At 38.2% G+C, this 23,361-nt stretch overlaps 2 protein-coding genes across 2 annotated transcripts; both read right to left on the bottom strand.

The window, feature by feature from the left end:
• Nucleotides 1-602: 602 nt before the first annotated feature.
• LOC121962086 (complement factor I-like) lies at nucleotides 603-9,802 on the bottom strand. The gene is made up of 17 exons (XM_042512280.1): nucleotides 9,618-9,802; nucleotides 8,578-8,876; nucleotides 7,764-7,917; nucleotides 7,350-7,413; nucleotides 7,092-7,254; nucleotides 6,231-6,433; nucleotides 5,812-5,919; nucleotides 5,574-5,696; nucleotides 4,841-4,876; nucleotides 4,740-4,760; nucleotides 3,957-4,099; nucleotides 3,546-3,649; nucleotides 2,698-2,802; nucleotides 2,429-2,604; nucleotides 1,713-1,814; nucleotides 1,461-1,609; nucleotides 603-694 (listed from the first exon to the last, which is right to left on the bottom strand). Exons 1-17 carry the CDS (start codon nucleotides 9,675-9,677, stop codon nucleotides 626-628), a joined length of 2,079 nt encoding a protein of 692 aa, XP_042368214.1. The 5' UTR covers nucleotides 9,678-9,802; the 3' UTR covers nucleotides 603-625.
• Nucleotides 9,803-11,318: 1,516 nt separating this feature from the next.
• Nucleotides 11,319-19,647, bottom strand: LOC121962091 (complement factor I-like). The gene is given in 19 exon segments (XM_042512286.1): nucleotides 11,319-11,693; nucleotides 12,076-12,224; nucleotides 12,305-12,406; nucleotides 12,945-13,120; nucleotides 14,207-14,311; nucleotides 14,412-14,477; nucleotides 15,070-15,173; nucleotides 15,312-15,454; nucleotides 16,033-16,053; nucleotides 16,149-16,184; nucleotides 16,643-16,756; nucleotides 17,368-17,475; nucleotides 17,559-17,749; nucleotides 17,954-18,113; nucleotides 18,218-18,281; nucleotides 18,820-18,973; nucleotides 19,085-19,101; nucleotides 19,103-19,153; nucleotides 19,438-19,647. Coding segments are annotated over 19 exon segments (1,893 nt in total). The 5' UTR covers nucleotides 19,498-19,647; the 3' UTR covers nucleotides 11,319-11,621.
• Nucleotides 19,648-23,361: the final 3,714 nt, after the last annotated feature.

The following is a 23,361-nucleotide window of genomic DNA, read 5'->3' as shown; positions in this document are numbered from 1 at the left end:
CTTTCTTCCATGTTTCTGAAGATAATTAAACCTGTTTGTTCAGCATTCAAAGGGTTAAATTCTTGTGAAAGTTGTCTGAATGCAGCTCAGGAAATACTGATGTCAGTTCTGGTTTTCAAGTTTAAGTTTAGATATTTTTGTTGACACATTCTACACCTAAGAACATGTTTATGTTTTATTTTTGAATATCTATATTACACCAGAAATATTACGTTTCAAGATATGAGATTAAACTTTAATAATTCTGAGGGAAAATGTTTTATGCAGTTGCAGTATTAAAGTACAAAGTAGGAAAATGTGCAAATTAGTATTTTCTTAGTGAACAAAACTGCAAAAACATGTTTTAATTCATTTAGAATTTTTTTTAATTCATTTATAAAAAAAACATTTTATTTATTGACAGTTGTGGAAACAGATTAGCTATAAACACGTTAGTATTTTATTTTCCAGAAACAGGAAAATAGATTTCATTGGACACAGAATGACATTTTAATAAAATCAGTGAACAAATTTAAAGAATTTGATTTTTCAAACATGAAAAATAGCTTGCCTCTTAACAAGGTGTGTGTGTGTGTGTGTGTGTGTGTGTGTGTGTGTGTGTGTGTGTGTGTGTGTGTGTGTGAGATCAGGAGTTGAATTTGGTGACGGCAGGCCAACCTGTGTGAGTTCTGATCCACTCAAAGTAGTGAGCGACCTGTCAGAGAGTCAAAAATCATTTTAATAATAAAACCCTTTAAAACATGGTGGTCAGCTGACTTTAAATATGTGTTTTCTATGTACTGTATGATTTCTTTACTTCTGAAAATACATATTTTATCTTTGCTCATATGCAGAGGATATACCTTCCTGTTTTTATAGTATATACATTTCTACCTATAGATATTAGTATATTCTTTTTATTATTATTAGTATACATGTTTTTTTCTATACCATATATATTTTGTGAATATTTTTACCGACATAAATATGTATTTTAAGTACTTTCCCCTATGTACCTAAGTATGTGTATTTTTTTATGTATTATATTATATTATATTATATTATATTATATTATATTATATTATATTATATTATATTATATTATTTACTGAACTCATTGACAGGCATCTATGTGGGAGATGCTTTTATTTTACAAAAACAAGAAGCAAGTTGACCTTTTAAAAAAAAAAAAACATGAAAAGAAGGTAATGAGCAACAAAAGAAAAAATGACCCAAGTACAGGACAAAAAATAGAAAGAAAAAATGAAAAAAAAATAATAAAATTAATCATAATATAAAAAAAATAAAATTATTAAATATTAATTTTTTAATAATTCTGAATATATATTTATGATAATTATGAACTGCATGGTAACCAGATCAACCTCCAATTGAGACAGGCCTTTATTTGGGCCTGGGTGTATATACGTGTGTGTGTGTGTGTGTGTGTGTGTGTGTGTGTGTGTGTGTGTGTGTGTTACCTGTGTATAAACTCCGGGGAATCCTGGCGCCCCACACCTCTCTCCCCAGCTGACGATGCCCCACAGGTATGAAACACCCAGTTCATCCTCACAGACCAGCGGACCCCCGCTGTCCCCCTGACAGGAGTCCACACTGCCGTCCAGATCACCTGCACACACACACATTACCACCTGCACGTCTATAAAGCAGCGTGTGTGTGTGTGTGTGTGTGTGTGTGTGTGTGTGTGTGTGTGTGTCATGAACACGCCCACCTGCACACATCATGCCCGGTTTGAAGCGATCTTTGTAGAATCTCTGACAGTCGGCGATGAGGGAAACGTTGGCCCACAGCAGCACCTGAGCCGACCTGCCCTCTGTCAACACACAGTGACGTCACTGACGTAATTATTCTTTTATTCATTTATTTTGGCAGGCTCTTGGGTTTGGAATGTCTTTTGCTTTTAAAAATCACCCAAAAGATCGATAACATTAAAAAAGAAAATTTTAAAAAATCCCCAAGAATTTAAAAAGAAAAAAAAATCCACAAGAAATCGCCATGTTTTTATTCACCATTTAAAAGAAAAACAAAAAGCTAAAAAAAGTTTTAGAGAAAAAAAAAAATTAAAAAAAACACAAAAAAATTCAACAAAATATTTAATAGAAAAGAAAGTTGACAAATTAAAAATAAATCAATAAATTAATCTTGAATGAACAAAACAAAAAAAATCAAATCAATTGCCAAAAAGTTTTAAAGTAAAAAGGAAAAAATCTGAAAAGAAAAACAAAATCAACAGTTAATTAAAAAAATAAAATAAATTAAATAAAAATATTGGACAAAAATTTATGAAAAAACACAGTAAAGAAAGAAAATAAAAACAGTTAAAAACAAACAACAAGCAGATTTAAAAACAAAAAAAAAAACAAGCTTAAAAAACCTAAAAATAAAAATCACTGGCGTCACTAAAGCGCCGGTTGGCGAGGCTCGTACCTTTGGTGCGGCCCCACCCCGAGATGCTGCAGGTGTGGTTGGGCTGGAAGAGGTGGGTGGACCAGGGGACGCAGACGGCGCTGACGGCCGGGTTCTCCTCCATACACTTCTCCTCAAACGGGAGCTTCTTCAGCTCCACCAGAGCGATGTCGTTCTCGTAGGTGTGGGCGTTGTACCTGAAGGATGTTCGACAAAAAAACACGTGATTTTCTGAAACCTTTTAGCTCACGTTTGCGTGTTTTAGGGTCAAAGTTCACAGAGACGAATACTTTGGGTGGATGTGGATCTCATGAACAGGAATGATGTCCGTCGTGTTCTGAGCGCGAGTCTTCCTCCAGAGAGAAAACTTGACCCTGAACGCAGACGGGTTCGGCCTGGTGAACACACACACACACACACACACACACACACACACACACACACACACACACACACACACAGAGTCAAGACAATACAACGGCCAAAACTTTTAGTACTACGATTGTTAATGACGTTAAAATGTCTTAAATTCAAAGCAGGATGGCACGACCACTAATAAATATGAAAATAAAAAAAGAATTCAAATCCTCATTTTAACTACTTTATATACTGTTGGAAATAATAATAATAATAATAATATAATAATAATAATATAAAAAAAATAAACACATAACAAATCATTTTTAAACAATTGCTGAATTTAAAAAACAAATTACTATATTAACAACAACCACTATATTGTATTTGTATCTACTGCAGGGAATCTCAGCTTTCTCTGACTGGGGCCAAACGCAGCAGCCACAGACGTGCATGTTTCTGGGATTCTGGGACATTTTTAGGTTTTGACATCATGACAGAAACCTGGCATTTAAAGGGTTAAATTTCTGAAAATGAATGAGTTTTTGTTATTTATTAGAACTGATGTTGGCTAAAAATAAACTCAATGAAAGTAGAAAATCACATTTCTGTAAAATATTTTTTAAAGCTTTTTTTGAAAAGATTTTGAAAAGTGCGTTTTGTGCACACAGTGAGTGAGTGATATCAAAGCGGCACTAAGGGGTTAATCTCCCATGTTTTACTTTGAAATGGAGGCTAAAATTAGTCAAACAGACGTTGAGGAAGAGACGCAGCATCCCACCTGACACAGTGAGCAGCAGTGATTACCCAGCATCCTCCGATATAAGCGCCTCCACAGTCGATCTTTCTGCGCTCCTCCAGAGCGATCTGCCACTGGATCTGAGTCTGCAGAGGACGAAGAAATCATTTTTAACAACAAGAAAAGTCAAAAATCAACAAACTAAGAGCACAGCATCTCCCGGATATGAATAAATAGCAATAAATAAATGCATTTTAAGACTATTAAAAATGTTATTTTTCATGAACACGTCCACATGATGTTTTTTCTGCACTTTAAGATAAATCATGAGTGAAAACAGCCGTCGTTGCCGTGCTGAGCTGCTCTGCGTCGCAGCGGCAGCGTACCGACGACAGAGGCTCACACAGATGAACTGGAGAATTTGGAAAACAGACCAGCGTGTTCGTGACTGACCGGGTTCGCCGGGACTCCTCCCACCACTCTCTTGAACCTCTTGCCCTGTTTCCGCTTGTCCTCCTCCACGTCGTCCACTGTGGTGGCGTTGGGAATCCCGCAGTACAGCTTGGACTCCAGATACTCTCTGTCCTTGTCCATTTCTGCACACACATGCACACAGATGTTTGAGTCCTGGAAATGTCTTAAAATCCTGGGATTCATCCAAAAAACTTCCTTGAATCCTAAAAATGTCCTCAGATCCTAGAAATGCTATAAAATCTTAGAAATGTTCTGAAATCCTGGGAATGTCTAACATCTTAAAATACATAAAAAAGCATCCTAGAATCCAAGAAATGTCCTAAAATCCTGGAAATGTCCTAAAATCTGGGAAATGTCCTTTAATCCTAGAAACACCATTCAAATATCTTAAAATCCATAAAACATCCAGGTACCCAAGAAATGTCTGAAAATCCTGGAAATACACTTAAAAACATCCTAAAATCCTTTAAACATCTTAAATCCTAAAAAGGTCATAGTATCCAAGAAATGTCCAAAATCCTGCAAATGTCCAAAAATCCAGGAACTGTCCTTAAATCCAGACCATAACTTAAATCAAGTAACTGGACAGCCGTGGGCGATGGCTGTAATTCCCAAACCCTTTTCATTAATTTGCTCCTTTTGCAGTTTTTCTGGTTTCATTCAGGAAATCCAAATGTTGGTAGCACATGTCCACATACTTTTGGCCATTAAGTGCACCACTATTACTGATATTCTGTAAGTGTCACCATCCCGGCCACATACCTTGTTTTGGAGAGCTGTACACTGAAATAAAGAAGAAAAAAACATTATTATCGTCACCACAGTGAAAGGCTGAGCCAGCTGCTGTTTCGGCTTCAGTTCACCTGAGTTTTCGTGGAGTTGCCGCGACGCCTCTGGCTCTGCGGAGAGCAGAAATATGTTCAAATTACTACAAACACTCAGAAAGTCACACAGATGCTGGGAAACTGTCTGAATCCACCAGCAGCTTCCCACTTCAAAGTCCGACGATAACAAACCAGAAACACACAGCAACCGACGGAGCGTTTTAACAGGTTATTTCCTTGTTGCTGTTGGTTTTTTTAAACTTATTTTTTAAGTATTTATTTATTTATTACTAAATTTTAAATAATCACTGTAATACTTTTCACTCATTTCTTGATCATTTTGGGGTCATTTCCTCTTTTGTTAATTTTAGTCCTCTCCCATATTTGTAAAAGAACGACGACCAATTGGCCCAGGTTTCAAAGGGTTAATTAGAAGTTTTTATAGTTATTAAATCATTTTATACTCATAGTCTTTGATGCGTCTGCTTGTCTGCGAATTTAAAAAACAATAAAAAGTACATTAATGAAAAGATGCAAGAAAATTAAAAAAACAACAAAAGGAAAAAAAAAAACAACAACAACAACCGTGCAAAACAACAAAAGTGCTGAAAAAAAATCAGGTTTCAAAGGGTTAAAGCTGAGAAAAGTGGTTGTAATCTCGGTTACAGAGACACAGCTAACAGCTGCTGATGCGCTGTTTTCCCAAAATGTGATCTTTTGATCTGATTTTAATGTGTGTGTGTGTGTGTGTGTGTGTGTGTGTGTGTCTAACTGTTGTTTGTCCGAGGTTTGAAGGCTTCGTCCTCGCCATCCAGACAGTCGATCTGTCCGTCCCCGAGCGCCTCCTGGTGGACACACACACCTGTCTTACAGCGGAAAGCGCTGCCCCTGCAGCCTATAAAACACAATGTTTCGATGTGAAAGACAATTCAGATGTCAAATTCGTTAAACTCACGTGTGTGTGTGTGTGTGTGTGTGTGTGTGTGTGTGTGTGTGTGTGTTTTGTGTACTTTCGCAGCACATCTCGTCACTGCGGTCGCCACAGTCGTCGACTCCGTCGCAGGTCTGGTTTAGAAACACACACTTTGTGTTTGCACAGGTGAAGCCGCACTCTTCCTCTGAAACACAAAGACGAGAAAAAAGCAGGTGAAGTAAAAAAAGATTTACTAAAAAAAAAAGATTTAGTTAGAGAGCAGGATGTTGACACAAAGAGGCGTTTCCAGGATTTGAGGACTCATTTTAGACCTCATTCTGGATCAAAAAGCTCTATTTTGATGTTTTTTTAAAAAGAAAACCTGCCTCCAAACCTGCAGGCCTGCCAAAATAAAATAAAAGTTGCCCAAAATGCACCATTTTTTAAAGCCAAAAAACTGTAAAAACAGAAATTATTGTAGGATTTTAAACTGACGCAGAATCGGTACGTACTAACCTTTTGGTGCTCGCGAAGCCTCGTAACAGGTTGCCGTAGCGACCATCCTGCGGCCGATCCTGTGCTTCACGTAGATTTCACACTCAGCCAGAGAAGTTTCGTAACCCTGACAGCGGACGCTCACACAGCTTCTCGGCAGCCGCTTTTCGCCGTAGCCGGTCGGCAGGGAATAATACGGCACAAGGCCAGCCGTCGCCGCTCCGCTGGAGGCCAAACACGAGTCAAACTGTCGGTGCTTGTTTTACTGATGTCGCTTCGCAGGAATAATAAACTTACGGTCAACGTTTCAGACTGTTCTTATTCATGATTAAAGTATGCAAAATACAAACACGAGTTAAAGCTGTATACATGTAACCATGTAAAGTGATTCATACTGGTTCATAAAAAAGTCCCCTAAAAACACCCCCCCCCCCCGACAGAGGTCCTTGCTAAGACCTTAGTGTCCTCTCCAAAAATCCCAAAAAATTGTGAAGTCCTAGAAAGAAATGTCCTAAAATCTGAAAAATTTCCCCAAATCCCATAAACATCCCAAAATTCTAGTAATGACTTAAAATCATCTGGAAAATATTCCCAAATCCCAGAAACCTCCCAGAAAAGTCCTAAAATCCTAGAAACATCCTTAAGTCCCAGAAACGTCCTAAAATTCAAGAGATGTCCTCCAATCCAAGTAATTACCTAAAATCCTAATAACATCCAATAAATCCCAGAAATCTAAAATACCCTAGATATCTAAAATGTCCTAAAATCCTCAGATCGTTATAAATCCTTTGAGTGGCCCCTGGCCTCCTGTCATTTTGTAAAAGTGGCCCCCAAACAAAGCTGAGTATCTCTGCATTAAAGTAAAAAGAGGTCTCCTCTCACAGTGGACTCCCGTGCTCCTTGCATGCCACGTTAGCCGCCGCCATGTTCCACATCTTCTTACACACCAGCAGCTCCTCGCCTTCGTCGGAGCTCCCGTCAGGAACGAAGACTCGGATAACTCTGGTCTCTGGGTCGATGGAACTGCTGAACTTTGGGTAACTCGCTGTGGAGAGACAGAAATTAACGTGACGTGAACTCGAGGTGTAACAGTGATACTTAAAATATTATAAGAAACTGAATGTGTCCGTGAGAGCGAACCGTCACAAAGTTCCCCGAAGTGGGACATGACGGGTCTCTTGGTCCGACACGAGACGGCCATCACCTAAAAAACAGATTAATATTGTGTCAAATAAATGAAAAATTTTGCCTTTTTTTTTTTTCATTCCCAAAAATAAATCACTTTTTTGAAAGTGTTGCACTTTTGGAATCAGCAGCTGTTCAGTTTATTTTCGTCTCTTGTCTTCTTCCTGTTGTGATAACACTCACACACTGACATATCCCAGACTGTCAGCAGCTACACTCACACACTGACATATCCCAGACTGTCAGCAGCTACACTCACACACTGACATATCCCAGACTGTCAGCAGCTACACTCACACACTGAGGAGGAGGACACTCAACATACTTCATTTTTTGTGTTTTTTTTGTTTGTTTGTTTACATGACCTACCTGGCAGAAGGAGCGGTACCTTCGACTGTCCCGCCCACAGACGGCGGCCGCGTTCTCGGCGGGACACATGTAGGGGACTTTACAGGAGCATTGTCCGCTGATGCAACGCTCCCACGGAAGACAAAACACCAGGTCACATGACTCACGAGTGTACCTGATAAATGTTCAACGGTAGATACACAGATTATTACAATGAGCTACAAAAATTGATCGAACTCAAGTGGCAGTAAGACTTAACCCTCTGAAACTTGAACAAACTGGCTTTATTTCTTTTAAAAACATTGGAAGAAAGCAATGAGCAACTTATGAGGAACTGACCAGACCATTGTTGAAAAAAACAACTTTAACCATTTAAACCCTGAAAAAAATGGTTTGATTTTTGGAAAAAAAAAAAAACACTGGAGAAAAGACAGTGAGCAACCTGGCCAGAAATGTCAGACAAATTGCAAGAAATTAGTTGATTTAGAAAATAATTTGCAAATAAGTTGCACGAGAACAAGACTGCAAACAAGTGCATAGCCTTAGCATCATATGAGCTATCAAAGCAAAAAAATATGGCAAATATTGCCTGAAAATACCACTTCAAGCATAAAAACTTTTTTTTTTTGTTGGCGTAAATGAGAGTTCTGGGTTTTTTTTAATTGATGTTCCATTAGGCGTATTTTAATTTGTGTAATTTGAGAGTGAATGACCAGCCTATAGTCTTTGTGCACTGCAGCTTAAACCGGTTATAAATTAGCGCAGTAAAGACTTCCGACTCAATCAAGATGAATTTAAGAATGTAAAAAGGCAAAGACAAATAAAACACACTTACTTCTTTTCCAGACACTCAGCTGATCCCAAAAACTCGTCTCTCTCAGGTGACTCTGGCGTTGTCAGGGCGGGGTTGGAAATCAGAGGGGTTGGGGAAGGTAACTGTAGGATATCTGTGATTGTTGGGATTGTTGAGATCGGTGTGATTTTTGGGATCGGTGTGGTTTTTGGGATCGGTGTGGTTTTTGGGATCTTTGAGAGAGATGGGGTTTCGTGGTTCGGTGGGAGCGGGTGGATCTCTGGGAACTGCGGCGTCTGCTCTATCGGTGGTTGATGCCAATGACCTGAATACTGCAAGAGCTGAAAAAATACAACACACTCAAAGGAGCAGAATATGATTACGAGCTTCATCTTTGGCTCTGGCTTTGCCCAGATAAACTTTTACGCAGACGATACACAAGTTTTTATCTCTGAAAGTACTTGTTGCTTGTTAACCCTTTGAAACCTGAGCGAACAAGCTTGAATGCTTTCAAAAACAAGAGAGGAAAACAATGAATAACTTAAGAAATGAAACAAACACTTGGAAGATTATTAGTTTATTTATTGGTAAAATGTATTGAGAATATAATTAAGATATTAGAAGATTCCCAGACAATAAGCAATAAAAAAAGAATGAAAAAAAAAATTTAAAAAAGAAAAAGAAAAGCAAAACAAAAACAAACAAGAAAAATTGTGAAGCTTTTTGTATTTTTTTCCTGTAACATAGTTTTAAATAAAAAAATAATAACTATAGTTTTGTGACACAGGATGGTTACACAGCAAACGGCCACAGACTGGAATCGAACCCCGGCCGCTGCGAAGGCCTCGGCGGGTGAGCTAAACACCGCTCCATTTCTTGCTGTTTTGGTCCATTTTTTGTTAAATTGCTTGTCGCCAAATCAAGCCAATTTGCTCAGGTATCAAAGGGTTCAGGAACATCAACACATGGTTGGAAATTCAACTTAATACAAGTGATAAAAACACATAAAAGTACAAATATATAAGAAGACTTTTGAACATCTTAAAAAAAACAAGAGTAAAAGACAGCGTGAGTTAACTTACCGTTTCAACGTGAATGACAACAAGAAAAAACAAAAACAGAGAAACTCCAGCTGACTTCATCCTAAAAACTCAAACTTTCTGGGTTCCTCCACAATTCAGCGTCTTACAAAAATAATAACAAATATTTGAGAGGGAATAAATGGCAGCAGATTCAGACAGAAAGACAGTTATTATCTGTCAGGGAGCGACGTGACTGATATGTCCTCTGTCCACTGATGATGTCACCAATCAATCATTAGCTCGTCTCGCCAATGTGGACACAAAACACACAAACATGTGAACACAAATTGATTTAGTTAACTCTTGTACTGTACTGCCTCGTACAGAGTCGGGGGAGGGGAAAACCCATATTCCAGTAACCGCAGAAAGCCAAATATTTGGGCGGCACAGTCTGAGCCAAAAGTGGCTGCTTTTGTTTTCCTCTATAGGAAAGAAAAGTGCCGATCAGGTCAATTCGACGCTCAGATTTGCATATTTGTGTTAACCCAAATAGATTTTTTTTTAAAACAAGGGAAAAGTTAAAAAAAAAAAAAAAAAAAAAAAAGTACAAAAGGTTTTTTTTTTTTTTTTTTTCCATAGTGGCATCATGACAAAAACCTGGCATCTTCAGGGTTAAAATTCTGAAAATGAATGTATATTTCATATTTCTGATTAGGACTGATGTTGGTTAAACAAATGAACTCAATCAAAGCAGAAATTTCACAGTTTTAGTTTGAGTTTAGTTTGACTTAGTTCAGGGTTCTGCTGTTCACATGATCGTGGTTTAATGGACATTTAATAACGTGGAACCATCACTAATGTTATTCATAACACCTGTGCAGGTATCATCATCTGCTGGGAAATGATGCATGCTGGGACAGACGACCCTGAACAGGATGGAAGTACAAATAAGTTAATGTTCAACAGTGTATCAATAAAAAAAGTGTTTCAAAATCGCTGTTTGCTTTATCTGTGAGGCTGCTGGGCTTTCCTGCATGCGCACACACACACACACACACACACACACACACACACACACACACACGATCAATAAAATGAATCAATCAGAGGATCAGACTGCGTGAGTGTGTCTGTGCATCCAAACTTCAAGACAAGACAGTAACAGACTGGTGATAACATGGACTTTTTACTTTAGCAGTAAAACCCTGATTGAGATGCACATCTCAAAGTGCTGTTTACATGACCAGAGTGCACAAACGAAACTACATTTGGTTATTATTATATTTTTTTTTAAATTCTTTTTTTTCTTAACCTTTTGAAGCTGATAGACATCAGTGCTGCATTCAGACGCCTCACAAGCATTTAAATAATGAGTAAATAATCAGCAACTTGGTATGAAATGTCTCAGAAATTGCAAAAAAAAAAGAGAGAGAGAAAAAAGGCAAAATTAGAAAAGTCAAAGTCATATATATATATATATGTATATGTATATACTGTTTCCATATTATTATCTATTATTCTTATTTTTATTTAATTTGACCTTTCTTTCAGATATTCCCTGTTTTTGATCTCTTCTTTTTCTTTTTTTTCAGTTATTTTATTATTTATTTTGTATTTTTTGAGGTCATTTCTTGTTAAGTTGCTGTTTGATGGCTTTCCATGTTTTTAAAAGATCCAACAAATTCTGAAAGGTTAAAAAGTATTAATTACAAAATATTTTATTAAACTAAAACTCAATAAAGATACACACAACAGAGTTGATGACTTTTTATTATACTTTTACTTTTTTATTTTTTCTGCCTTTTCTGACATGGCTTGTTAGGAGTCCACGACCCCGAGGAGATCCACAGAAATCTTATTTGTAATAAGTCTGAAAATGCACGTTCATATAATTAGGATAGGTAAATCAGTATATTTGTTTAAAATATCGAAAACCCTTGTTCTACAGTAACAATGTACAAATCGTACAAAAAATAAAATGTAGAATTTCCCGTCGTACACAGTTGTAGTCAATGTGAAATATAAAAATGTAATCCTTATGTGACGTTTGTGTTTATGTGAGTGTTATTGGGAGTTAAACTTTGTCACAACAGGCCACCCTGTACGAGATCTGATCCACTCAAAGTAATGAGCCACCTGAAAGAAAACACATCAACAGTATTATTATTAATATTCATATATCAGCTGTACAGAACAAGAGTTTAACTGTCCTTTTAGCCTCCATCAGGTGTCAGAGCGCATAAAACAGCGTTAACACAGAGCTTGTTGATAAAAAAGTGTCACACCCTGACGGCGGTCCCCGATAAGACCTTAACGTCATAAAGCTCTAGAAACGTCCTAAAATCCGTCATAAAGGTCCAGAAATGATCTCTGATCTAAAGTCTTAATCTTTCTTAATGTCTCCAAGAAATGTCTTTGAGACGTACTCAGTAAATGTCATCGTAATCTACTCATAAAATTTCGGATGATCAGACGGAGGTTTTTTTAGATGGTAAATATACAGTAAAGATTTTTTTACCTGTGTATAAACTCCTGGAGAGTTTTGCCGGCCACAGCCCCTCCCCCAGCTGACCACGCCCCACAGGTAAGAAACACCCAGTTCGTCCTCACACACCAGAGGACCTCCATCGTCCCCCTCACAGGCGTCCACACTGCCGTCCAGATCCCCTGCACACACACAAACCGAGCTCACGTGGCCTCTTTCATGAATAAATGCAGTAAAAACGGGGAGCTACGCGCACACGTACCTGCGCAGATCATGCCGGGTTTGAAGCTGTCGTTGTAAAATCTCTGACAGTCGTCAATGAGGGACACGCTGGCAAACTGCAGGTACAGAGACAGTCGTCCAGCTGCAGAGAGGTCAACAAGACAAATGTTAAGATGTATTTTAGGACATTTATAGGATTTCTCTATGTTATGTAATTTTAAGAAATTTCTAGGATTTGAGGGCTTCTCTCAAAAGTTCGGACATTTCTAGGATGATTTCCATGTTTCAGGACATATCTGGGCTTTGGGACATTACTAGGACTACACTGCAAGGATTTCAGGACATTTCTAGGACATTTCAAGAACTTCAGGACATTTCTAGGGTTTTTGGAAAGATTTCGGGATATGTTGAGGACTTTAGGTTATGTCAAGGATTTTAGGATTATTATTAAGGATTATTTGCATGTTTCTAGCAGGACATTTTTCAAATTTAATGACATTTTTTGGATGTTTCTTGGATTTTAGGACATTTCATTCTGTGATTTTTCCTTCTGGTGTCATAGTCAACATCATTGACACTGTCACTTTTTTTTAACTCTGTGGTGACCATGAACTAAAAACTGAAATAATAAGTTTAGAAATACATCAGAAGCAGCTGAAATGCTGACAGCAGGGTACTACCTCCATCTTGGCCCCATCCAGAGATGGTGCAGGTGTGGTTGGGATGGAAGAGCCTGGTGGTCCAGGGGACGCAGACGGGACTGACTGCAGGGTTGTCCTCCAAACATTTGTCACTGAAAGGAAGTTTCTGGAGCTGCACGAGGGCGATGTCGTTCTCACGGGTGTTGGGGTTGTACCTTTATTTGAGTCAGCGGTTGATTACGACATCATAAAAAGATCCAGTGTGATCAGGCTGTTTACATTTTTACACATAAATCCTCTTATTTGTACCTGAAGCAATGCTTTGCCAAATATGTTTTGATAATGTAGCAAAAAAACATCTGTTGTGATGAAAATTACAACATTTTGTTCTGTAACACCTGACAGAACTGGAGACGGGCATCCCTTTTCGTCTTAGTTTTTGAATATTTTCCCATCAATTCAAAAGGAACACTGCCTCAGATTCGTCTGTATGCTGACGATATTGTACTTTACTTGATCTGATGTATCTTGAAATATTTCAAGTTTGTCAATTTTGTTATTTATACTTACAGGCAGAAATCTGTCTTCCTACTTTAAAGCTTTAGAAGAGATAAACCTCATCCGCTCACAATAACTTTCGATCCAAGACACAGTTTTTATCGTTGAATTTAGATCAGATCATCTCTCTTTCTACTGCATAACCCAACATTAAATTATGTTTTAAAAACTGCAGAAACCGTTTGTAATGCTTCCTATCTCCCCTGCAGTACTTGTATTCTATTACTTTTATTTACACCATGTAAATATCATGTTAATCCAATAATAATTGTCCCTCGAGGCTTACTTGCCCTTTGCTCGTAGGTGGTGCTTTTACCACGAGAGAAAATTATTGACAGTATTCTCTTATCAAACTTATGAGGTTTCAGGCAGATCGGACAATTTACACCAAAGTTACAACAATGTATTGTTTTATGGTGACACATCAAAAAGTTGTGCCGTGCCACGGGAAAACCGTAAACGTTTTGTGCAGTCCTTTGATAACTTTGAATCATGAAGGGGTTAGGATTGGACACACCCAATTCAAAGCTGATCAGATCAATCCTGTAGGACAAGTTCGCAAAAGTACTAGGACTGAAATCACCAAAAATCAGCACAAAAATCAGCACGGTTCGTGCTCAGGCCCTAATTAATCTTTCTCCAACTAATAATTTAAACTCCAAGCTTTATCATATATCGAGTAAACCACGATGTGCCTTTTAGGTTGAATTATGTTAAACTGATATAATAAATGAATAACATACAGCGAGTGGACGTGGACGTCCTTAACAGGAACGAGATCTGTCGAGAGCTCAGCTCTGGTCCTCTTCCACAGAGAAAACTTCACAATCATTGTAGCGAGGTTTGGCCTGCGGGAGAGAAATGTGCTAAAATCACAATCAGTCTCAAGATAACGCTGAACCTCCGAGTTCACTGCACAGAAAACCTGACAGATAATTGATAAATTACCTTCGGTTGGTGCTGCTGTCTTGACCAGAAACAGCGTCTTTGGGGATGGAGAGAGACGGGTTTTGCCTGTCAGAAAGAGAAAGGTGATGGGCTTATTTTAAATAATGACAGTTTATTTGCTCAATTAAAAGTTATATTGTTTTTGTGTAATTAAACTACATATCTTGAATGTTAATTGCCAAATGCCAATAAAAAGAAAATTACAAAATAAATAAGGTAGATATCTCTCCGTATGTGCCCTGCCCTAAAAAGGCTGTCTGAAGTTTGTTTTAAAGCAGGCATATTTGTCCATTTGTCCCATGTGGATAAGAATAATAAAAACTGAAAATATAAAGAAAAATATCCCTTCAAAATGCATATAGAACAAGTAAAAAATGTGTGATTAATATGCGGTTAATTGCAGCTTAACTATGGACAATCATGCGATTAATTGAATATTTAATCAATTGACAGCCTTAGTCATAACTCTTTTTGACCAAAACGGTACTCAGCCTTTGACGGCAGTGTAGTGGCAATTCTGACAATAAAGTTCCCAAATTCATAATTAGTTGTTTGAACCTCTGCTCGTCTCTAAAACGTCGGACAATATGACTACAACGTTTCTCCTGTTTTGTACTTCATTACAGAGCGTTGTCTTGTCGTACTTCTTGCGTCCTACCCGATGCAGTGAGCAGCAGTGATTACCCAGCAGCCTCCGATATAAGCTCCTCCACAGTGATGCCTTCTGTCCAGCTCGATAGCGACCTGCCACTGGATCTGAGTCTGCACACACACACCAGATTTACTGCAGACACACGTATTGATCGGTAGATAACTGCTGCTTCGGTCATTAGCGAGTGCTTTATGGGGCAATAAAAAGAATAAATTCAGATTAGACAGGGAGGTTCGTGTTTAACTGACCCGTTGTGCTATCTGTCCTCCCAACACTCTCTTAACTCGTACTAGTCCTCCTCCCCGCTCTTCATCCTCGACATCGACGCTGCTTGTTTTGGGAATCCCGCAGCTCAACCTGGACTCCATGTGAATTCTGCTGACCTTCGTTTCTACACAAAAATACGATTTAAACAACTGCTTCTGACAATTTCACATAAAAAATAAGAATAATGTCACAATTCACCGTTTTTTTTTTGGTACTGCAGACTAGTTATAATAGTGTGTGTGAAAAATGCAGCAGAGGCTGAAGCAAGTTTACGTTCAATTACTACAAAAAATAGCCTGTAATCACTAATGTTATAAAACTACTATTCACTTTGACCAAATCACAGTTTCCTGCTGGTTTTCCACTTAACTACATTATAGTCTGTGACCAGTGCTCAAAAATGATTAAAATATGAAATATCTTGGTTACAGATGACTAGTTACCCTGAAAGAAATGCAATAGCTCATATAACTATTTTAATTATTTCCTGAAAGTAATGCAACTTATTTTATTTGATTAAAAGAAAAAAAATTGTACCGTATAGTTTTGTTATCACAAAACTATTAATTGCCCTAAATTCACCTTTTACTACTGTTTATAGACGGATTGTAAATGCTAAATTTGGGGGCATTAAGTAGAGTGTTTGGTTCTGCTTCTACTGACATAATGACAATAGCAAAAGAGATTATTTAAAATACAAACCATTTCGAGGAGAGATGTACTCTGGAAAAAAAAACAACAACAGAAAACATGTATCATCATCCTAATTGTCATTAAAACATTTCCAACGCCTCAGTCGCAGATTTAGTGACAGTTACCTGTGTTTGAGGGAAGAGGGAGTGAAGCCTGCAGATCTGTGCGAGATAGAAAAATATATTTATGAGAAAAGACCTGACGCCGTTTAAAGAGAAGTTTCCAGGACAAAGTTCTGCTCTGTTCAAGTCTGTGATTTTAAAAAATGAATAGACTCAGTACAATGTTGGCTTTGTACGTTTCTGCTAAAATAAGTTACATTTGTATATAAAAGTGTGGCGGACGTGCTGAAACTTTGCATTTAGACAATGCTGTGGTTAACACGTGGTCAGGTTCAGGCCTAAAATATCCGGTTTTGGTGGCACAATCCCCACTGAAAATGACTAGAATAAAAGAAAAAGTCACTTTAGAGACGATGATATGAAACATACGAAGTGTATAAATGTAACCTTTCTGTGGTTTGCAGATGTAAAATACCAACATTTTCTTGTGAATGAAAGTGAGATGTTAAAGGTTAAACAGAATTTAAAATAACTGTGTGCGTATGTGGGATCAGTACTTGTGTGTTTCTTTGATTCATCTTCGCCGTCCAGACAGTCGATCTGTCCGTCGCCGACCGCCTCTTTAGGCAAACACACACCTGTGCTGCAGCGGAAAGCTTCGTTCCTGCACTCTGAAGATAAGACAAACATGGTAGTCCATAAATATAAAAGACAGAAGAGATGGAGTACATCAGCGGTTGTTACATGTGCAGAAATGGCTGAACAGTCTCGAACTGTTGTTCAAAAATACCTGGTGTGGTCGCTACAAACAAGACTGTCCCAAAGTCTTGTTAAAAATACTAGTTAGGTGCAACAAATATGAACAAATACACATACCCTTGTAAAAATAATAACCATTTTGATTTAACCCCAACAGCTTTTTGTTTTTGTGTTTTTAGTTCAGTGTATTCCCTAATACGCAGACGATGACATTTTATATCTGTCAGTTTTAGATTTAATTATTAAACATTTTAGATTTTTTGTATTTATCTTTTTTTTTCATATGTTTCACTCTTAAATTACTTGTTCATGTACTTTATTTTAATTATATTATTTGAATGTTCCTTTTTTGCTTCTAATTGCTCCAATTACAGCTGGACATGTCCCAAACTCAAAAAAACAGTTTGGTCACCACTAACACGCCGATTCATGTCCCAAAATATGATTACAGTCACGTTTTAACAGACTACATCAGTGTTTGCTACATCTGCGCGTGTTTGTGTATCGTGTATTTGTGTCTTACTCTTGCAGCACATTTCGTCACTGCGGTCGCCACAGTCGTCGACTCCATCACACGTCTGACTGAGGGAAACACACTTCCCGTTCACACACCTGAACTCACACTCCTCTTCTGAAACACGAACACGAACATCACCACTTTTAACGGCGTCCAGTCAAACTGCAGAGAGCAGAGAAGAATGTGCAGTTACTCACCTGATGGCTGTACGCAGGTCGCAGTGGCGATCTCCTGCTTGTCGATGGCGGTCTTGTCGTAGAGCACGCACTCCGCCAGGGAGCTCTCGTACCCTTGGCAACGGACACTCACACATTTTTCGGGCAACTGCTGGTCGTCATGGTAGCTCTTCAGAGAAATATACGACACGGTACCGGCAGACGCGGCACCGCTGTAAACACACGCTCGAGGTTAAATTCAGGTTTGAAACTGCCAACCAATCAGAGCTTAGTGAGCTACATCAAAACACATCTACGCCTACATCAAAAAGCAACAAAAAGATGCTGAACTCACAACTGAAGCATTTCATCCCCATTTAAGTTAACAGAGCACTAAACTGCGTTATGTGCATTATAAAATGTGAAATCTATCTCACAGTGGGTTTCCGCCGGCCTTGCAGGCCACGTTAGCGGCAGCCGTGTCCCACAGCTCCTGACAGACCAGAACCTCCTCGCCACCTCCTCCGGTGCTGGGAACAAAGAGCCTGATCACTCCGGTGCCGTCCTCTATTGAACCTCTGAACTTTGGTTGATCAGCTGAAATCAGAGAAAGATGAAGTTAAAAAAAAATTTTAAGAAGTGATATGAAGGTCTTCTGAGGCACCATGAGGACGCTGAAATGTGAATATTTGAAAACAAACCTGTGCAGGTTCCCCCAAAATGAGACATGAACGGCTTCTGGGTCCGACAGGAAACAGCCATCGCCTGGAAAATAAATAATCTCTAATCTGAGAACGTGTTTGTTTTTAAAGCTCAGACTTAATTTTTACGTATTTAGGCTCACAAACATTCATAGATGTTTTTCTGTATTTTCTCATATTTTGTTTTGACATAGCTTTCATCTCGCACAAAAAATCCACATTTACAAGCAAGATATTTACACAAAACCATACTTGATTACTTTTCTTCCCAAATTTTGTCTCGAATAAAAGTCTAACCATTAAAATCCATGTCCGTGTAAAGATACTTCAAGATCTTTTCTTTTGTTATGAAGCATAAAATACAAAATATCATCAAATATTGCCACAGTTACCAAAAGAGATAGAAACACAAATCAGTACGATTTTGTCAAATACTTGGTGCACATTGCTCCAGTGTGACAATTATCCATGCACGTTATCCATTTTTACAGGAATTTTAATTGAAACTCAACAGCTGTTACTCACGTTTTAATTTCAGTGCATTCACCAATACGCAGACGATGATATTTTATATCTGTCAGGTTTATGACAGATGTACTGACCTGGCAGTAGGAGCGGAGCTGCTTGTTGTCATGGGAACAGACGGGGGATAAACCTTCTGTGGGACACAGGTAAGGTGGTTTACACGAGCACTCTCCGTTTACACAGTACTGCCACGGGGGACAAAACACCAGGCCACATGATTCACGGGTCAAGCTAGCAAACAAAGAAAGAGACAGATTAAATATTGTATCCCATAAATACATTATAAAATAATAATAATAAATAAAAATGTAAAAAAAAAAAAAACAAAAACACAGCACGGACTTCTTTTCGGGACAATGGGACCGGCCCAGCAAAGTGGCTGGCTTCGGGGGGGGTGCTTTGTGTTGAGAGCTGCAACAGAGTGGTTGAAAAAAGGAGAATTTCAATAACAGACAAAAAATATTATACATTTGCACGTAAGAGAGCTACAATCCTGACTCCAATAGACTTTGAGCTTAACTTATACAACAAAAATAAAAATGGATTTAAATGTTCAGTCGAATGCTTTTCAAAGTCACCATGTGTAATGTTCAGCCGGCTTTACTTGCATTCATCTTGGACAAAAACAGTGATTAAAACAAAAAAAACCAAAAACAAAATAGTCCCCAAAAAACAGTTGAATAGAGTTAACTCACCATGGCGGAGTAAGAGACGAGAAGACACAGCAGGACAGGAGAAACTCTGACCGACGTCATTCTGGCAAATCCAACAAACAAACGCTTCCCTCCCGAGTTCAGGTTTAAATAAAAAATGAACAAACTCTGATTCTCCTGAAAACAGCCTTCGTTCTGAAGCTACGGACAGCTTTACTGCTCATAAAGGACGGATTTGACGGACAGACTGATGACGCGAGTCTCGTACAATCACTGACGATGTCACAAATCAATCATTAGCTTGTCTGGTCAACATTCACTTTTGACTTTTTGGTTTGCTGTTACAGCATTTCTGGAAAAACACAAAATTTAGACATTTAATCAAACTGTTGACCAACAACAGAGTTCCCGAACAATCAGACCGTAAAGTCTGAGGCTGAATGAGACGTGCGTGAATCCCTGAATTATGAGCGAAAAGCTTCAGACGGAGATTTAGGACTTTTAATGGAGCTGTTTTATCGATTAGTGTAAAAAGTGGCAAAAAAAGGCTTTTAAAAAGGTATTTCACACATTTCACACATGAACTTATTTCCAACGATCACTGCTACGTTTTCAGCAGCTCTTCAGCCACCAACATCAACATTTGTGACCTGATGCTTCGTGTCCACAAGACATGGAAAAGTGTCTCCCCCCGAAACTTTGCTTCATCTGCTGCCGACACAGTTCTCCAAAAATCGGTTGTTTTCTTCTCACCGCGACTGTTTCCAGCAGGCAGGAAACTACAGGAAGCAGTTGTTTTTCACAGACACGTGACTGTGCTTCCTGCTGCGATGGTGCTGCAAAATAACACTTGTTTTTAATGGAAATATTGTCGCTTTTCCTGTTTTCTTTTTACCAAGACGTCACTGCATTCCCTGCGTGTTTTCAGCCGACCTGTCCTCGTGCTTCCAGCGAGCATACTGCCATGAGAATCTGTTTTTTAGGATGGATAGCGTCACAAAAACAGGTTGTTTCTCCCCGAGACATCGCTCCTTTTTTTAGCTGATCGATATCACGGCATTTCATCATTTATTTGTGGTTGTTGTTTAAATATCACGCCGTATCAACTATGACTGCATTTTCTAGAATTGTCTTTGCTATTTGTAAATGCAAAAACAGACAAAAATAAAACCTAAAGAAAAGTTATTTTCTTGTTTAGAAAGGAAACTGCTTCAGAAAAACCCTCCTCTAATGATGATGACTTTGCTGGGATTCATCATGACGTGACGAAGAGATGACTGCAAACACCAAATCACTGTCTTCAAGACGTGTAAAATGGACTAAATGAAGGACAAGAAACACAAGAGATACTTGATTTGAGCTCATTATAATATAAAAAAGGCTGTAGACTGAAGAAATAAAGACGACACACAAAGAGGTGCAGAAACACAGAAACAGCGGTGATAAAAAGAAAAAAAGACCACACCATCAAAAATGAACAATTCTTCTGTTTTCATTTTATTGCACCACGTGGATCTGTGACGCCTGTCATATTGGGTCATATCGCTTCCTGCCGTAAAGCACATACAGTAACGTTTTATATTAGAAAATTAAGATTAAACATAATAAAGAATTACATGCAAATCCTATAGAAAATGCTGTTAATCCAGCTGAACAGAGACGCACAGAGGCACTGACATGAACTAATGAACCGAAGTTTTTACAGAGAAAGATCGTGACAAAAATGATCTAAAGACACCAAAAACGTCCAGAGCTTTAATTCTTTTAATGTGACACTGATAAAATTTGATTGTGGACCGGTCTCGTGTGACTGAAAGACAAAAACCAGACCGTCATTTTAACAACACTTACTAACTTTCTATCATTTTCTATCATCAAAGAAAAATCCAATCACTGCACAATAATAAGAAAATAAATGTAACTCTGAAATCATCTTAATCCAAACAAAAACATCAGCCAGAAATACCTGATCTTTATGCTGTGAATAAAAAATGTAAAAGCCATATTATCAGCGCACGTTTACATTAATGTATTTCCAGCTGAGTCGCCAGAACACTAGAAAAATAAAGTGTAACTTAAAAATGTCGAGAAAATTACCTAAAATTATCGTCTCAAATTCACTCAACTCAAACCTGAACAGTTCATCTTTACGGGGAGGAAAATGTTTGTAAGTTTCTGCAAACTACGGACTCGTTGCGATTCGCACGATCGATTCTTCGATGACGGAGTAAATGAGCAGAGTTTGTCTTTGCTCAAGACAAACAATCAACAAAATCCAAATCTGTTTTTAGCGAGTCATTTCAGCATTTTCAGACGCATTTCAGCCTTCAACTACGTCTTTTTGTAGCCACCCGTCACTGGTTTGTTTTTTACCAAAACATCCCTGCATTTCCAGCCAGTATACTTCCTCAAAAATGTGTTGTTTTCTACTAACGGTGACGTGCCATGCCAAGACATTACTGCATTTCCTGTCAGGACAGATTTTACTTCTCAACATAACACTGAATTTCTAGCTCTGCTTTTAACTAAAAAACTGCTGTTTTTCTTGCTGAATTTTGCCACTAAAGAAGGCGTTTTTCTTTCGAAACAGAGAATCCCTGCATTTCGAGTTGGGATAGTGCCACGAAAAACAGCTGTTTTTCCACCTTTCCGGCCATGATTGTGTGACCAAAAACAGGGCATTTAAGCTAAAACAAGAGCTTTTAACAATTACAAAGTGTTTTTCTCCTAAACACGTGTGAACCACACAACTGACGAAGCAAACAAAAACGTAAAGTTTCAACATATCTGTTACATGAAATGCATCCCTGGTTTGCAGAAATGTACAATGCCAACATGTATTTTGGCGACTGGGTTCTTATTTCTCATTTTCGTCTTTAATAACGAGCTTTATCATTAATTATGGTGTAAAAAATGATCAAGAACTTCCAGCTGTTATCATTTGTTTAAGGAAACAGGTACATTATTTTTATATTGTGTGCAGTGAGCAGAATCTTTTTTAAATTTTCTTTGAGGGTTTTAAAATAGTTTTAGTGACAGAAAGATGAGCAGAGATTTGACCTACAGAAAAACAGACGGTTGGCTCCGGTAACACATGAGCATACACTTTGTGGAGAGATAACATTTTAGATTATTATATGTGAGTAGGCATAACATATTAGCATATTAGGACAGCAGGCAACATGCTAATGTAGCAAAGCTAAGGGTGCAAAATCACAAACTGATAACATGAATGACCGGTGCATTTTCTAAATTATCCACTGAGTTCAAATTTTTTCAAAACCTTGTTTCACTTTCAGCCGCTGGCAGTTTTCTAGCATTAGCAGTTGATCGATCTTCGTCCTGCCGTTCGGGGCACTACGGGACTTTACTGTGTTTATTACCGCAGCAGTTTTAGACGGACGACTCTCGTGTTTCACCGTCCAAAAATGCTCCTGAATGTTTACTGAGATTCGGAAGATTTTGATCAAACAAACACACTAAGATCACACACAACTAGGCACGAAATACACACGACAAGACGAAAGACGGCCAGACACACGTATAATTTGGTCTTCAGGTTGATACATTCGTTATAGGGAGGAGGCGAACTGTTCAAATTATTTATTCGTTTTCGACACGACTCCAGGTTTCAGGGGAAAAGAGCGTCCTTCGCCCCGACGTTTGAAATGGAAGAAAAGATGAAATTAAGGAAACTCTGCGGCTGTTTGAGTGACAAAACTCCTCAAACCAATTTCACTGTTTTATCTGATGACGAGCAAATTGAAAACTGCTTTCAATAACATGGAGCGAAAGCATCGAGTTACGTGTGTGAGTAACGTGGCCCAAAAATTAGCGAGAATTTAGTAAAAAGAAAATTCCCTTCAAAATTTCAGGGCATTTTCTTGTCACCTTTTATTAAGTTTAATGAAGTTGGTCTTTTCCTGCTGGTTTTGAAAGAAATCAAACCATCTCGCTCAGCTCCCA

The sequence above is a fragment of the Plectropomus leopardus genome, chromosome 23, assembly GCF_008729295.1.
Source record: "Plectropomus leopardus isolate mb chromosome 23, YSFRI_Pleo_2.0, whole genome shotgun sequence".
Classification (NCBI taxonomy): domain Eukaryota; kingdom Metazoa; phylum Chordata; class Actinopteri; order Perciformes; family Serranidae; genus Plectropomus; species Plectropomus leopardus.
This window is presented reverse-complemented; position numbering and strand designations above follow the sequence as displayed.

Excerpts from the sequence above, each read along its gene's own strand:
- LOC121962086 (XM_042512280.1), bottom strand. The coding sequence starts at position 9,677 with ATGAAGTCAGCTGGAGTTTCTCTGTTTTTGTTTTTTCTTGTTGTCATT. Across the intron at positions 6,434-7,091 it reads AAGGAGCACGGGAGTCCACT|CGGAGCGGCGACGGCTGGCC; the intron begins GTGAGAGGAGAC and ends TTTGGCCTCCAG. Across the intron at positions 1,815-2,428 it reads GGGGTGGGGCCGCACCAAAG|AGGGCAGGTCGGCTCAGGTG; the intron begins GTACGAGCCTCG and ends GTGTGTTGACAG.